General features: G+C 40.1%; 1 protein-coding gene across 1 annotated transcript; it reads left to right on the forward strand.

The window, feature by feature from the left end:
- Window positions 1–1,483: 1,483 nt before the first annotated feature.
- On the forward strand, window positions 1,484–15,646 carry mtmr6 (myotubularin related protein 6). The gene is made up of 15 exons (XM_022201199.2): window positions 1,484–1,758; window positions 4,575–4,706; window positions 7,172–7,334; window positions 7,572–7,729; window positions 9,823–9,951; window positions 10,169–10,303; window positions 10,488–10,620; window positions 10,746–10,855; window positions 11,005–11,130; window positions 11,250–11,299; window positions 11,507–11,600; window positions 11,681–11,787; window positions 14,058–14,192; window positions 14,311–14,437; window positions 14,963–15,646. Exons 1-15 carry the CDS (start codon window positions 1,735–1,737, stop codon window positions 15,317–15,319), a joined length of 1,980 nt encoding a protein of 659 aa, XP_022056891.1. The 5' UTR covers window positions 1,484–1,734; the 3' UTR covers window positions 15,320–15,646.
- The last annotated feature ends 520 nt before the right edge of the window (window positions 15,647–16,166 follow it).

Raw genomic sequence — 16,166 nt, forward strand, 5'->3', positions numbered from 1 at the left:
AGGGCCACAGGATAACTGTGTCATACCTAGTTTATAATAATGTGCTTCATGTCAAAAAGTTTCAAAAACATCCCCACATATTGTCCAACTTACAAAAATACATTTCCTTGCAATGTCTCAATGCTAGACCCGCTTTATTTACCAATGTGACCTGTTGGTTGTGCTCTCTTATCTATGTATGCAGTTATTCTACAGGGACTCTAAAGATTAAGATGCAGACTGCATTTACATATTGTCTTAGGGAGGTCATGAGTAAATTACTCTGTTTAATAAGTCTATTTTGGGGAATTTCTTCTTTGGTATTGCAGGTTTATCTACACAAGGCAATTGTAAGTCTTGTTCGTTTTCTTTTTAGTTTTTTTTGTTTGTTTGTTTGTTTGTTTTTGATAGGTTTAAATATTAATATTCCAGGATTTTCTGGAAACTCTCTGTGAGTTTTTGAAAGTTAGAATATGGTGCAATGAGGCTTTTGTCATTTTTAATTTGATGCTATTGTAAATTTTTGCAATTGTGGTGCACAATTAAAAATAGTCACATCACTCTTACTTAGCAGCTGATTTGCACCTGTTGTCTCTAAACAGGTAGACACAAAACAACCATTGAAAATAAGTATGCTACCTAAAAGAGCACTATACATACATATCTCTGAATGTGAAATAGTAACATACAATGATGAATGCAACACAATAAACACAAGAAAAGCACTCAGAAAGCACAGTACTCTGCCAAGGCTGGTCAGTCATTGTATAATTTCTGACTGATAAGTCCCGATAAGACGGTGGATTTGTAGTAGGATCGCAATTATGTGATCGTCAGCAGGCAGCTGCCATAGTGTTCACTTATTGTCATCGTGACGCTGTTCCACTATCACGCAATGATATGGAAGTCGTTAATGTATATGGAAATCCGGGGATTCAGACTATAATGCGTATCACTGTAAAAATCTAATGACTTGGTTCTTGTGTCATTTCTGACCTTCCCTGAACATTTTATCCAAATCTGTTACTCCATTTTTGAGTAATGTTGCGCACAGACAGATTAGCAGACAAACATATTCTGATCGTCACATTGCTTCACTGCGTTCCTTGGTGGAGTAACAAGGCAAACATTAGTGGTAATACTATTAATTACAGACACTTCATATCTAAGAAAACTTCTCTTTCCTCCAAACCATTTTCCTGATGAAGTCCTAGCATTGGAATTAGTGTTTTTTCCTCTAAGTTAGACAGTGTGTTTGTAAGACTTCTAGTTTTGCTCATCCCTCTTCTGTGCACCTGACTTTTAAAATAGATGTGCGAAAAGTTGTCTTAAATTTTATTAACTTTGAATTTGTTATTATGTATTCATATGAAGTAATTCCGGGTATCCGCATTGGTCTTGTGGATCCATCTTGTGGAGGAGCTCTGGGTCAAAATCTGTTCTGAAGTCCACAATCTGCACAAAAGAAATAGATTACTACCACGCACGAATCCTAGAAAGTGGTTAAAATTTGAGCTCCAAGTAGCGACGGAAGCTGTGCATTTATTTTGAAAACCCACCTCGCTTGGGATTGCCGTTGACTTTATGCGGATGGAGGACTGAAATAATTGACAATAAACACTTATCGTATGCCACCGAAAAAGTCCAGGCGGTTCGTGCTGGTGTTGAAGCCACCACATTATCAATGATAGAGTTTTCTGGGGAAGGCGTCGTTTGAAGCTTTGCCGTCACTGACAGCTGTTTGGACTCGGAGATATGGAGCATATCCGAACGCCAAAGGTAGCTAACATCTCTTGCTAATTGAAAATGGATGGGACACAGTCAGCGACTCGGCCTTGTCTGCTTGGAATTTTTTTAATGCTGAAGTGCGGTTGCTTCATGTCGGTGTTTGGACTGAATGTGTGCGGGTCAGTGTGATAGCATGCTGGCTAGCAGGTGTCGCTCGCCAACAGCTCCGAGTGTCAGACGTGACGAGCATCAATGAGCTGTTTGTCTTTTCCGTTCAGCACATAGCTGGGCTTTCTTGTTGTAGTGCTACTATCTGCACGCCCTACGTCGATTTTATGATGAGTTAATGCTACACTTACCAAGCTAACCAGTGAATAACAGCACATTGGTAGACTTATCAGACGACTGAGTCAGTCTAATGGTTGCATGGCACTTCTTATATATAGTGTACTGAAATTTTATCATCTAGCAAACATGCAATGCCAAACAGTGGCTTTTATTGGATTAGATTTTGGCATTGATCACGCTTACAGATGACCTGGATTAACATAAATCCCACTAAATAAGCAAGAAATGAGGAATGCTGTGGTACAGGTTTATTTCTGCCAGGCCTGTGCTGCTATGAACGATGCTAAGTGGGTTGTAGAATTCAGACAGGCGTTGACTGAAAATAAATAAACAAAGGTTATTATTTTCTCATAAATAAATGGTCCAGTTGGTTTTAACCTGTAAACTTAACAGACCACATATTTATTAGCCTGACTGACTATTGAGTCAGATATTGCTGATTATCACTTATTGCTCAGTTAATTGTTTTTTTGTTTTTTTTTTAAATCACCAGTTTGGCTGTGATGCATTTAACTGTTTGTACTCACCACTACGTGATCCCGACCAATGTTCCACCCACAGCACTAATTTGTTGCACGTCATGGGTAATAGCCCATCAATACTCTAGAATAAGTATTGAAGACTGTTCTTTTCATTTCAAATTATGTAAAGCTTAAGTAAACAAAGCCATTTCAACTACTTTTTATGTCGAAGTTCATCTGACTCTTGTGCACTTTTCAGATTAAAGCTAAAAGTAAAACAGCTGTTGTTTGTTTTCAATCCAATCCACTGTTGGGCAAAATGACAACACAGCAAAATACAAATACATGTGGACTACACTGTTTATGGCCTGTGTGGCTTTCTGTTGGCATGAACCAGTCAAACCTCTTCCACAAAAGCCTCTCTGGCTCATAAGGTAAGGACTAATTAGGCCTCATTGTGAATTTTTTACGGTGTATATTTTAATTTTAACTTTAATTTTAAACAGCAGTGTGGCACAATATTTGAGGCTTGGGGATAATCATATATTACAGCAAAGTACACACAATTCTTAGGCAGCAATTTTGTCAGCACAATAAAGAAATGCCAGGATCGGGTGGGTGTGAGTGCATGCAGACTGGGTGTGTCCCCACTGTCTCAAGTCCTCTTAGTTGTTTGCTTGAATTAAACGACAGAAGAATACTTTACTGCTATCGTAAAAAATGCAGTGTGTTGTGTGGAATGAGCATTTTTAACTACGTGTTCCACTTGAGATTCTGCTCTGAAAAACCTATGCAATTTTCAAGCAATGCAGTGCTTGCTGTATTTAGATTACTATAAATGATGGCATACGTTGTATAATTAGTTTAGAAAAGATACAAACAATCACATCATCAGAGGTCCTATGACACAGTATGTGATGTTCCTTCTTTTGTTCCCTCCCGCATTAACCCACTCTTTTACTCTCACATGCCGCTGACTTCCTGTATGGTCTAAGAAACCTACTTACGACAGCGCTGTGACCCGCTGGTTGCTGGGAGACAGAGCCCGGCTCAATCATTTCATCATATCTGAGAGCAACAGGAAAACGGAAACAAAGAAGAGGATGCCTGAGTCAACAAGACAGCATCGTGTGATGAATCATGGATTTAGACAGTTAGCATTGGCACAAGCAAGCAATCCAGAACCAACAGTCTAATAGCCTTTTAGCTGTGGTGTGTCGGTGATTAGTGCTGCTGTATTTTCATTTTTACAATGAGAGCAGTACTTTTTATTCTAGCTTATCTCCACGGTGAAAAGGGATGCAACAGTGAAGGTTTATGCACACAAAGTCAATGAGCAATTTTTTTTAGAATCCGTATGTGGGACACTCATCCCATATACACTTTGGATATTTAGTAATATTTTTTACTTAAAAAGATCAGGTACTAGACAAGGTGCATACATGTAGTAGTTTTTCTAGGATGGGGGGATTTTCTGCCTGACTAAATTTAACATTGTTGTTGTAAATCCTGTTATTTATTACAGCTAGTGGACCACAGCCTTCGTCCTTTGTGAAAGCTTGTGACCTGAGTAAATATTCTACTTGCAATATGTGCTATATGGGTGTTTGAGGGAGGTGGGTACAGGAAGTATTACAAGAACACTACAAGACTGCATCTTGCACACAGGTGAAATGAAAACTATAAGGCGTTTTTGGCCTATAGTGATAAAGCTTGGTCTAAATATAGAGCAGGAGGTTCATTTATTATGTTTTCAACACTTTTCTGTCACAGCCACCATTAGACTTTTTATTCTCTTATGTTTAGTAATTGCTTGTGACTCCTAATATAACAGAACTGGCAGCCGATATTGAGGGCCAGGTGGTCGGTATTAGGTGGAGTGCCAGCTGGAACCGGTGCCGCTAACCTTTTTTTTTTTTTTTTTTTCTGGCAGGTGTTATTCCTGTTGGCAAGCTCCTGCCGCTCTGCGTTTCAGTGTATGTTATTAACACCCAGCCACAGTGGCAGGCCTTGCTTCTAACTGCTGATTGACTCGTTATTTTTGGTGTCTCTTTGCAGGTGGAGCAGGTGCGGCTGTTGGATCGCTTCAGCAGCAAATCCACAAATGGCACCCTGTACCTCACGGCCACCCATCTCATCTTTGTGGAGAGCAGCTCTAACAACTCGACCTCTGCCGGACAGGAGATCTGGGTGAGTGCTTCTGGTGCTGACTGTTCTGCTGGTAGTGCAGGTGCCACAGTTCCCAAGTGTACAAGTAGTATGCAAGTGAATGCACTCAGACACAGTTGGGATAACCGATACAGTGCTGAGGATTGTACACCGCAGCGGTGCAGGTGGGTTAAATGCAAAATATGAATACAGTGTGCCCACCACTCCCAGAATTTTTACCGGTATGTGCCAATGTTGGTAATGAGGATGCTAAATTAAAATTATGAACCTGATTTTAGCCCGCTAATTAACTTTTATTACTTTGCAGTTTATTATTTATGCACGCCCTCGCTGGAGGGATGGATGCAGGGTTGCCAGAAGCTTCTAGCAAAATCATTGTTGTGGCTGCCAAAAGCTGAGCTGCTATGTTGTCATTGATTTAGTTGCCAGTTTTGTCTTTTTTTTGAGCGTCCAAGCTCAAGTTATCAACATAAGATTTAATAATGATGATAAAAATAGTAATAGCTTTGGTTGTATAGCACCTTTCAAAACACACAAGTACTTTACAGTGAAAACAAATAGGATAAAACCATAAGATCCCATAAGAACATAGTACAACCATGTTTGGAAAAGGCTATATGGTAAAAGTGAGTTTTAAGAAGTGATTTAAAAATGGGCACTGAGTTTGTCTGCTTGAGATCTTAAGGCAGGGCGCTCCAGGACTTAGGGGCCCAAACCGTGAAGGCTCAGTCACCGTCAGTGACCAAACAGGAGTTAGGAACCTTCAGAAGGGTCATGCCGTTGGATTTCAGGCTCATGAGGAATTCGTACTTCCTGGATGTAGGCAGGAGCTTTAAAAACAAGCAGTCAAATCTTAAAATCAATTCAAAAACTCAAACTGCAAATAAGTAGGCACAAAAAAAAAACACTCTAGAGAAACCCAAGCTTCCATATGAAACTGATATTGCCTCACTGCAGCTACAGAAAGAGACATCTGTGTGACCACTACAAGGAAGTCTGCAACATAATGGAGTGTATCTGTGTGTGTGTGTGGTGGGGAGGATAGAGAGAATCTGCAAGCTTGTGTGTGGGAAGAGGAAGTCGGGTATAGTTTCAAAACCTTTATTGCACTGTAGCGAGGTGTCCAGTGCATGCATGTGAAGTGTGTGTATAGCACTGTGAGAACTGGGTTAATAATGTCTGGCAGCAACAGTGTGACATTCTGATTTACTGATGGTCTCCTGTTTTTTATGGTGCACTGACAACATAATGGTGGAGTGTGAGAATAGTAAAGAAAAAGTAGAAAAGCATTAAATAGAGCATGTCCAGTCGTGGCTTAAAGAGCTGAGAGCAGTCACCTGAGAAAGGAGATTATCGGTGATTCCTCTGTGGGAAATAAAGTGACAGTTTTAGTTCCCATTGACATTTAACACACTTGATTTTACTGGTCATTTTTGCATATGTATAGCAGTAAATCAATAAAACATCTTTTTCAGGACAGTTAAAACAGTACTCTCGTATTTAGATAGCCACAGTGACTGGTCTGCACTGTGGAATGGTTAGCGTGGTTTCAAATGCTTTGTGCAGCAGAACTTGGGCCGTGACCTCGTTCCGACCATCCTTCCTGCTTCATGTGCTGAGAAGAGCAAAAGATTTTTTCCTCCTCGTTTTGCCTGTATTCTGAAATAGCAGGCAGTGTTGTTTCCTGCTCTTATCATGCGTGTCGTTGTGTGCTTTTGAATCTTTAGGTTCCCATATGTGTGTGTGTCTCGTGTATATGTGCATGCTGGGGAGTCATTCTGAAGTAATTCTGTTTGTCAGAAACAGCGAGAGTTTGTCAGAATGTTGTTGCACCTCATAAAATATTAAAGAGCAGCAGAGTTTCTGTAGCAGATGGTGAGATCAGAATTTACGTTGTGTGCATGTGTGTGCGTGCTTCACTAGTCATTACTAATGCTGATGAATGTGCATCTTAATTATTTCCCGTGGTTGTGGGACTCAAACTGCATTCATGAATATGTTAATGTGCTGCTTTTGACCCTCTTGTCCTCTATGCCTTTTATACTTTGTGATAATCAAACAAATAATGATTATGTGGAGATATGGAGCAAGCTTTTTCTTACACAAAATGGATAAGTTAATGTGAAGGCTTCCTCTGGTGTGTGCGTTTATTTGTGCCTTTCCTGAATGATTAAACACCACTTCTTGCTCTAGGTTTTGCTTTGAATCCAACAGTTTACTTTGAACTTCTCTTAGAACTGCTCTGAATTGTTGGAGGTTACTAAAGGGTAAAAATTAAAGAGTGTTACACAAGTTAATTTTGACATACGTGCTTTTTAAGTGTACCTGAGGTGCTGAAAATAATGAAAATCAAAAAGGCTTTCAAGTCACTGTGTTTCTACATTCCTTCGATTCTAACTGACACATTCATACATGCTTTTTGCACAGTAAAGTATAAAAAGCTTGTGGTTCTTTCCCTTAACCCTGTTCCTTTCTACTTCTGGCAGATTTTGCATCACCATATAGCCTCTGTGGAGAAGCTCTCCCTCACCACCACAGGCTGTCCTCTGGTCATTCAGTGTCGAAACTTCAGGATGGTTCAGTTTGTGGTACAGAGAGAACGAGACTGTCACGACATCTACAGCTCGCTGCTGCGACTTCTACGACCAGGTGGGTTTCAGCTTGTCTGTTTGTGTAAATTCTTTTTTTTTCTCTGTCCGTTACAGGCATCTCTGTCCTACCACTGATTTCTTGTCGTTTTCTTCCTTTTACCTGTTTTTGCCTTTTATAAATCATACATCTATTTGATCCTTTACAAATGTAATAGATGTATTTGCATATCTAAACTGTGCTTTAATGCTTATCTGTATATTAAGGGCTTTCTCTCTGGTTTTATTTTCTGTGCAGTATGCTATGAGGAGCTCTATGCGTTCTCCTACAACCCCAAACAAAATGACCAACAGAGAGAGGAGGGGTGGCAGCTCATTGACCTTGGGGCAGAGTTTGAGAGGATGGGCGTCCCCTGTGACCAATGGCAGCTCACTGATGTCAACAGAGACTACAAGGTAGATAATAAACTATCAGTGCTTTTGATTTGACATGCCAAATAGAGAATTTGTTCAGATTGTTAGACATACACTAACTGGCCACTTTATTAGGTACACCTTGCTAGCAGAAATTTGAACCCCCCTTTTGCCTTCAGAATTACCTTAATTCTTCATGACATACTTTCAGCAAGATGTTGGATACATTCCTTAGAGATTTTGGTCCATATTGACACGATAGCATCACACAGTTACTGCAGATCTGTCAGCTGCACATCCATGATGCCAACCTCCCGTTTCACCGCATTTCAAATGTTCAAGAAACAAGAAACTGTCGTGTTCAAGAAACCAGTTTGAGGTGAGTTTTGCTTTGTGTCATGGAGCATTATCCTGCTGGAAGTAGCCATCAGAAGGTGGTCCACTGTGGTCATAAAGCGATGGACGTGGTTAGCAACAATACTCAGGTTTAAACGATGCTTAACTGGTACTAAGCGGCCCAAAGTGTGAAAATAAAATATCCCCCACACCATTACACCATCAGTCTGAACCACTGATACAAGGCAGGATGGATCCATGATTTCATGTACTTTACACCAAATTCCGACCTTATCATCTGAATGTCGCAGCTGAAATAGAGACTCATCAGACCCGGGAACGTTTTTCCAATCTTCTATTGTCCAGTTTTGGTGAGCCTGTGTCAATTGCAACCTCAGTTTCCTGTTCTTCGCTGACAGGAGTCACACCCTGCGTGGTCTTCTGCTGCTGTAGCCCATCTTCTTCAACGTTGGACATGTCGTGCATTCAGAGATGGTATTCTGCATTCCTGGGCTGTAACCAGTGGTTATTTGAGTTACTGTTGACTTTCTATCATCTCTAACCAGTCTGCCCATTCTCCTCTGACCTCTCATATCAACAAGGCATGTTCATCCACACAACTGTTGCCCACTGGATATTTTATCTTTTTCGGACCATTCTCTGTAAACCCTAGAGCTGGTTGTGCATGAAAATTCCAGTAGATCAGCAGTTATGAAATACTCAGACCAGCCCGTCCGGCAACAACAACCATGCCACGTTCAAAGTCACTTAAATCTCCTTTCTTTCCCATTCTGATGCTCAGTTTGAACTCCAGCAAGTTGTCTTGACCACGTCTAAATGCCTAAATGCACTGAGTTACGGCCATGTGATTGACTGATTAGCTATTTGCGTCACTAATTGAACAGGTGTACCCAATAAAGTGGCTGATAAGTGCATGTTTTTATGCTGCAGCCAGACCTGCTGCTAATATAGTCTGCAAAGGAGAAAAAACAAGTAGATATTCCACTCATTATTTTGGTGTGTCTTGATGGAATTTGCATGCAAGAGATCTTTTTTTTAATTTTGTTTTGTTACGAGTCTGGAATCATTTTCAGTCGAGACACAATGGAGAAACACAGTTTGGCAACTGGAAAGATAAGGCTTGTGTAAACAATGTGGCAAAATATCATTTAAAAGAGAAATTACAAAAAAAGACAACTGCAAGCAATCAGGTAGCTCCAGCTATCACAAAATGAAAAAAGGCCACAGTGGTTTTGTTAATTTTTCATGTTTACTGAGCTATATAGTAATTCAGATCTGCCAGCATGCTAACTGTACGGTGTAGCTGTATTGGATATGTTGTATAGTTGTTGTGCTTTTGTTTTTTTTTACCTTGTATTACGTGTGAATGTCGTCCAGGATTGCCTGTTCAAATGTCAGGCGAGACCTCCTGTTTTTGCATTAAGCTGGATATAAATGAAGGAGTGGCAGTATTATATTGGAGAAACTAGTTAGATGTCACCACATGTGAAAATTAGTCCAGAAGAGGGCACTGGAGCTCACCTATTAGCTTCAGTGCTAAATATTAGTTACAGCTAATAGATAAATAGACAAAAGGCCTTCAGTCCTAAATGATATCTCTATCTCTAAATATTAGGAGCCGCAATAGTTTTGTCCTGTTGCTGGAAACATTTTGATTCAGCACAAATATTCCCGTAGAAAATAGCTTTTAGGGTCATCTGTGTAACTCAGCTGTTAACTATACTGATACTATTGCTGCATATGTTTTGCTTATGTGCATTTTGCCTGTGATTTTCCAGGTGTGTGAGACATATCCACGGGACCTGTATGTTCCCATCACAGCCAGTAAGCCTATTATAGTGGGGAGTTCCAAGTTTAGAAGCAAAGGACGCTTCCCTGTCCTCACATATTTCTATCAAGAGAAGAAGGTACTGTAACAACTTTAATAACAGTCAGTTAAATTGCTCAGTTAACCAAAACAAATTGTAGGATGTTATTATCTGAATGACAATGGGATTGCTAATTGCTAGAAAAATGGGTTAAAAGTGAAATGACTGTTAAATTACTGTTGAAATTTGACTGATCGATAAAATGTGGTCATGCTAACTCTTTGTTCTGATCAGTTTACTCCGTTCACCTTGACAGGCGGCGGTGTGTCGATGCAGTCAGCCTCTCTCTGGGTTCAGCGCACGATGCCTAGAAGATGAGAGCCTCCTGCAGGCCATCAGCAAGGCCAATCACAACAGCCGATTTGTTTATGTCATGGATACCAGGCCAAAGGTAAAACCATGACGGCCAAACAAGGTTCATCCATGTCAGAAATGTTATTCTTCAAGTTGGAAACCGAATATTTTAAGTTTGTGTGTGGAAATGGTTTCGGTGTCACATAAGCACAGGTGGAAAACAGAGTTGACAGAAAATTTGCAATCATTTTGTTTTTAATCTGCGTTTTTCTCTCCTGCAGTTGAATGCACTAGCTAACCGAGCAGCAGGCAAAGGCTACGAGAACGAGGACAACTACTCCAACATCCGCTTCCAGTTTGTTGGCATTGAAAACATCCACGTAATGAGAACCAGCCTGCAGAAATTACTGGAAGGTTAGACACACATCGCTATGATGTAGCATCGCACACTAGCACATGCCCAAAAAAGTCATCCCATTTTCTGCAGATTGTGAAGGGGGATGTATGTGGTTAATCTGAAATTACTTTCTGTCTCTCAGTGATTGGGACTCGGCCTCTCTCCATGAGTGACTATCTGGTGGGGCTGGAGAGTAGCGGCTGGCTGCGGCATATCAAAGCTGTAGTAGATGCAGCCATCTTTCTCACCAAGGTAAAAAAAGAAGAAGAAGAAAATACTGTTCTATGCACATTATCCTATCTCCACTGGTCATATCATAAATAGCAACTGCTGAGAACTGCCTTTTTTCTTCTTCTTTTTGACTGCATTCCTCTGCTATCTGTCCCTGCATTTGGCTACAGGCGGTGACGGTGGAAGGAGTCAGTGTGTTGGTTCATTGTTCAGATGGATGGGATAGAACAGCCCAGGTCTGCTCTCTGGGGTCGCTGCTCATGGATCCCTACTATCGTACTATTAAGGGCTTCATGGTACCGGCCACAGATTGACACACATGATGATGTTGATGCTGATATGAGTATGAATGCAGTCTTGTGTTTGTAGCTCATGCGTCAAACTTGCTTTTTACTAACTAACCTATATCTTCTAGGTACTGATAGAGAAAGACTGGATCTCCTTTGGTCACAAATTTGCAGACAGGTGAGGTTTCAACTGGATCGCTTATGCCTGGAGACTTAGTCAGTGTTTGCTACTTTAGCAGCTTCAAGCCGGATCTCCTATTCGTCCTTATTTATATAACCTTTTATATGTTAGGACTACTGTGTATTGCTAGATTTGTACTACTTATCTCTTGAATATATAGTGCGTGTCCGTTATTGTACTATTGTTTGAATTGTGTAAATCCAGGTGTGACCAGTTGGATGGGGATCCAAAGGAGGTGTCTCCTATCTTCACTCAGTTCCTGGAGTGTGTTTGGCAACTGACTGAGCAGTTCCCACAGGTGTGTGAGCCAAGCGACATTGACGTTGTGTCTACACCGATCTGCTTACTGCATTTATTTAATGATTAAATTCTCTTCAGGCCTTTGAGTTCAGTGAGTGGTTCCTGCTGCAGATCCATGAGCACGTCCACTCGTGTCAATATGGAAACTTCCTTGGCAACAATCAGAGGCAGAGAGAGGAGTTGCAGTAAGTCAAACACACGTGTACTTCTAGTTTAGTAATCTAAACAATGTTTTCTGTTTACATTTGTTATTGAAAAAGTCCTCTATTGCCAATAGAAATAGCAATCTTCTATTAAACTTATACAGAGATCCTGTGCTGATGTGATGTGATGTGTTGTAGTGTGCAGCACATGCCTGCAGAGGTCAGGCACTAGTGGTGAGACAGACTGCTGAGCTTAAAAAGACGCTGACAGCAAGTGCTTATAAATAAAAAAAAGTAAAATGGTAATGGTATGGACACTGCTCCATTCACAGATTAGGCACCAGCAAACACCAGTGGACCTCATAAAATATGTATCTCTAAGTTACTAATTAGTTCTGTCGTGCACAAACCTGACAGCCTGGGTATTAGAGGACCTGCACCATCTAGTGCAGGGGTGTCAAACATGCGGCCCACAGGCCAAAACCGGCCCTCACGAGGGTCCAGTCCGGCCTGCAGGATGACTTTGTAAAGTGTAAAAGTTACAGAGAAGACATTAATTGCAAATTTTAAATTTGTAAAACTATAAATTGAAAAGAATTTCTAGACCATGACAAGTTGTTTTGAAAAAAGTAAAACACTAGATTGCTCATTGTTCTTTTGTTGTCTGTGTCTCATTTGTGTAATATTTTGTCTGTTTTTTTGCCTTTTTTTGTCTAATTTTTTTGTCATTTTGTGTCCTTTTAGTTTCACTTATGTCTCTTGTATTATTTTTGTCATTTTTTTGTTTTGCTTTATTCATTGTTTTGTGTATCATTTTTGTAATTTTGTGTTTTTTTGTCTCGCTTGTGTTGTCTGTTTTTTGTTGCTTTGTAACTTTTTTGTCTTAATTTTTGCCCTTTTTGTTTTGTTTCATGTACTTTGTCTCGTTTGTCATTTGTTTCCTCTGTTTTGTCGTTTTGTTTCTTTTTTTGTCTCGCTTGTGTTTTTATATTTTTTATCAATTTGTCCCTCCCTTTTGTCATTTTTTGTCTCATGTGTGTCATTTGACTGTTTTTTGTTGATTTTTAACTTCTTAGTCAAATTTTTTTCTTTTTTGTTCAATGTTGTTTGTCTCATTTTTTTTGTCATTCTCCCTTTTGACATTTTGTGTCCTGTTTTTTTAATTCCTTAACTGTGAACATTTTCAGAATGTACTTTTCTTGCACTAAAACAAAGCAAAAAATTTGGAGTCATCGTTATTTATCGATTATTATGCTGTGATTTTACTGGTCGAATTTTGCTGAATGTGACCCCTGAACTAGAATGAGTTTGACACCCGTGATCTAGTGCATGCATCTTTGTGCCTGCGTGGGTGGCAGATAGGGGAAGAGGATATCAAATGTTGACTGGTAGTGACACCCCGCCTTTTCCATGCAAAGTTCCCGTCAGTAATTTATAACTTAACAGGAAAGCGCATTACGTTGTTTGCCTTGTCAATCATTGACATGAACAAATCCATGATATATTGACACACTGCTTATGTCAACTTGCTGTATACTCACTATAGTTTGATGGCTTCTTCCAACTACAAAAGTTTATTAGCCACATGACTTTATTGGGCTTACCACCAGCACATCATCTCCATTCAGATGTGTCAGTATCAGCAGGAACAAGCGTTATCAGATCTTCTTTTTGACAAATACTGCTATAAGTCATATACTCTGATGAAATATCAGGAAAGTATTTAAACATAGAGTCTAACAAGTCTGGTGGACTGTGACACTACACCTGCAAATTTATACAGTCCCTCTCCAAGTAATCCCAGTACACTCTATGCAGGTAATTTCATATTGCAAATAATTGTTTTTTGATCCAGATAAGGACGGAGCCACGAGAAATTTCATCCGCATTCAATTTCACTCACTTGAAACTGTTTAAACCTTCTTGTGCTCATTGTCCCGTGTGGGAAACGTCCTGATGTGGCACCAGGCTCTAACACTGTTCATTTAGCATGAATAGGAAGTCTGACAAACACGCCTTATTTCCATCCTATTCTGCACTGTGTATTTAGCCCACGAAAGCATTTAATGGAACAAAAAACTGTAAGACAAATATCTATATATTTTCTTAACAAAGAAAGGGTTTATTTGTCTTACTGATAAGTAAAACTGAGTCAATAATGGAAAGCTTGGACTGTGACAGCTCTTTTTGATAGGACACACCGAGACACGTATGACGATACCGTGAGCTTCCTGTGTGCGTAAATGCTGAGTTTTTTAACATCCACTCAATATACCCACTGGACTAAGTTGACGTGTTGTTCTGTGTTCCAGGCTGAGAGAGCGGACTCACTCCCTGTGGGCGTTTCTAATGAGCGAGAAACAGAACTACTTGAATCCGTTCTACAGCCCAGCATACTCTGAAGCGCATCCTGTTCTGGAGCCCTCCACCCTGCCCTACCATTTTAAGTCAGTACAGCCCTCCTCACCTCGCTGCTGTTGTTATACATTTAAATTTATGTGCTTTAATTGTCCATACGTCCCTGTAAATGTTATCTGTACGTCCTTCTACACTTGTGCTCTCAAGGTTCTGGAGGAACATGTACCACCAGTTTGATCGGTCCATGCACCCGCGTCAGTCTATCCTCAAAACCATTCTGACGCTGAGAGAGAACAGTCAAAAGGCAGAGAGCACATTGCAAGCACTGGAGACCGTGAGCTGGATTCACTTTATACACACACACACACACGAGTCCATGTATTTCAGTTAATTCATTGCTGTGATATACATTCATTGTGGACATTGTCTTTTTAAATTCTTAAATATTCACTTAATTTTACAGAAGCTAAGAGCAGCCATGATTTAGGTTAATTTCATTTTCCCAAAATCACGAGTTAACTATCATGTTTGGATAATGAAGTTTTTTTCTCACAAATTTAGGGACATGGGGGAGAAAGTGCATCATTATTTCGAGATAGAGATAGTTTTTATTTTATGAAGAGGAGTGTTGCATGTGGAAGCTCTCATTTACTGTACATTACTTTGTTATTACATGCTTAGAAAATACTGCAAAGTTTCATTACTTTTTAAACCATTTAGAATATTTAAATTAATAGTATCCACCTCCAATACATTATGGTAATTGTTTTAAATTGCAGCATGCCATAGAAATACAATAATTAAAAGATAAAGGTGAGTAATTCACATTTTTGCGTGTTCTCTCGATCTCTCCATTCAGAGGCTCCAGCAACTTGGCGTGACCCCCGTTGCAACCTCGGACCCCCCTGCAGCTCCTCCTACCAGAATTCAACGCTCCAACTCCAACACGCTTCCGCCACGTCCCGACTCCCTCATCCTGGGAGCACCCATCAACCACAAAGAAGTGCAGCGTCACGAGGAGGAGGATGAACAGGAGGAGGTGGGCGAGGAGGCCATGGAGAGCACAGACACAGAGCGGACTGTAGAGGGCAGCAGCGGCACTGACAGCAGGAAGCAGAGCTACGGAGAGCTGGAAGGGACATACAACAGTGATGTGGCCAAAGAGGAGCCGGCTGTTGTCAGTCTGGAGTTTGGCGTGGCACGTATGACCTGCTGAAACCAAACCGAGGGATTGTGGGATACGGAGGGACAGGTGCAAACGAGTGAGAGGGCTTACTAAAAGTCTGTGCGTGTCAAAGGTGAAGCTGTCTTTTGGTATGTGATTAAGTGCTGATTACGCAATGGCCCTAAGTGGGCCGAGTGGATGAAGTTGTATGTCTGTATAGTCTAAATCTCTATGGAAAGCCTCATTATTATGTCATATACTGCACCTATAGTGAAAAGGCTTGTTTTTTTATGAATGTTAAAAAGCACTATAGAAAATTCAAGGATATCATAAGAGAATAAATTCATCAACAAGACAATAAAGAGTCTTTTAATTTGTCTCGTTACATAATCCACTTTTTGAAACACATGACCTTAATATTTTGCTGTCATTTCTACCCAGGAAACCAGTCATAAAATCACCGTTTTTGGCACGAGAAATATTCAATTTCATCCAAAGGCTGGAGGCCAACCTAATCTAATGTCATTTGTGAGCTGATTTTGCTCTGATCCGACTGACTGAAAAATAAAACATCGTAGTCTACATCATGAAATATAGCAGTGAAAATCCCACTGGAACAAAATTCAGTTGATTTGTTTACTGCATCTGACTCACTGCAGTTCTTTTTTTTTTTTTTTAACTGTCCGGTTTATAAAGGATACTTTTTAAAATGCAGAGTAGTTTACATCAATATAGAAAGAAATGTGCAGATATATAGTGGCCAAAACTGAGAAATGAGACTTGAGTTCACAGTTTAATCTCACAGGCTGTTCTTTCAATACTGACACTAACCTTTTCAAATTAAAGCTGAGACATCAGTATAGTATCCGTTATTTTATTCTGAAATTACTGAAACACC

This window comes from Acanthochromis polyacanthus, chromosome 20 (assembly GCF_021347895.1).
Source record: "Acanthochromis polyacanthus isolate Apoly-LR-REF ecotype Palm Island chromosome 20, KAUST_Apoly_ChrSc, whole genome shotgun sequence".
Lineage (NCBI taxonomy): Eukaryota > Metazoa > Chordata > Actinopteri > Pomacentridae > Acanthochromis > Acanthochromis polyacanthus.

Coding starts and splice junctions, on each gene's coding strand:
- mtmr6 (XM_022201199.2), top strand. CDS start 1,735: ATGGAGCATATCCGAACGCCAAAG. Junction 11,788..14,057: donor AGGCAGAGAGAGGAGTTGCA/GTAAGTCAAACA, acceptor TCTGTGTTCCAG/GCTGAGAGAGCGGACTCACT. Junction 14,438..14,962: donor CATTGCAAGCACTGGAGACC/GTGAGCTGGATT, acceptor CTCTCCATTCAG/AGGCTCCAGCAACTTGGCGT.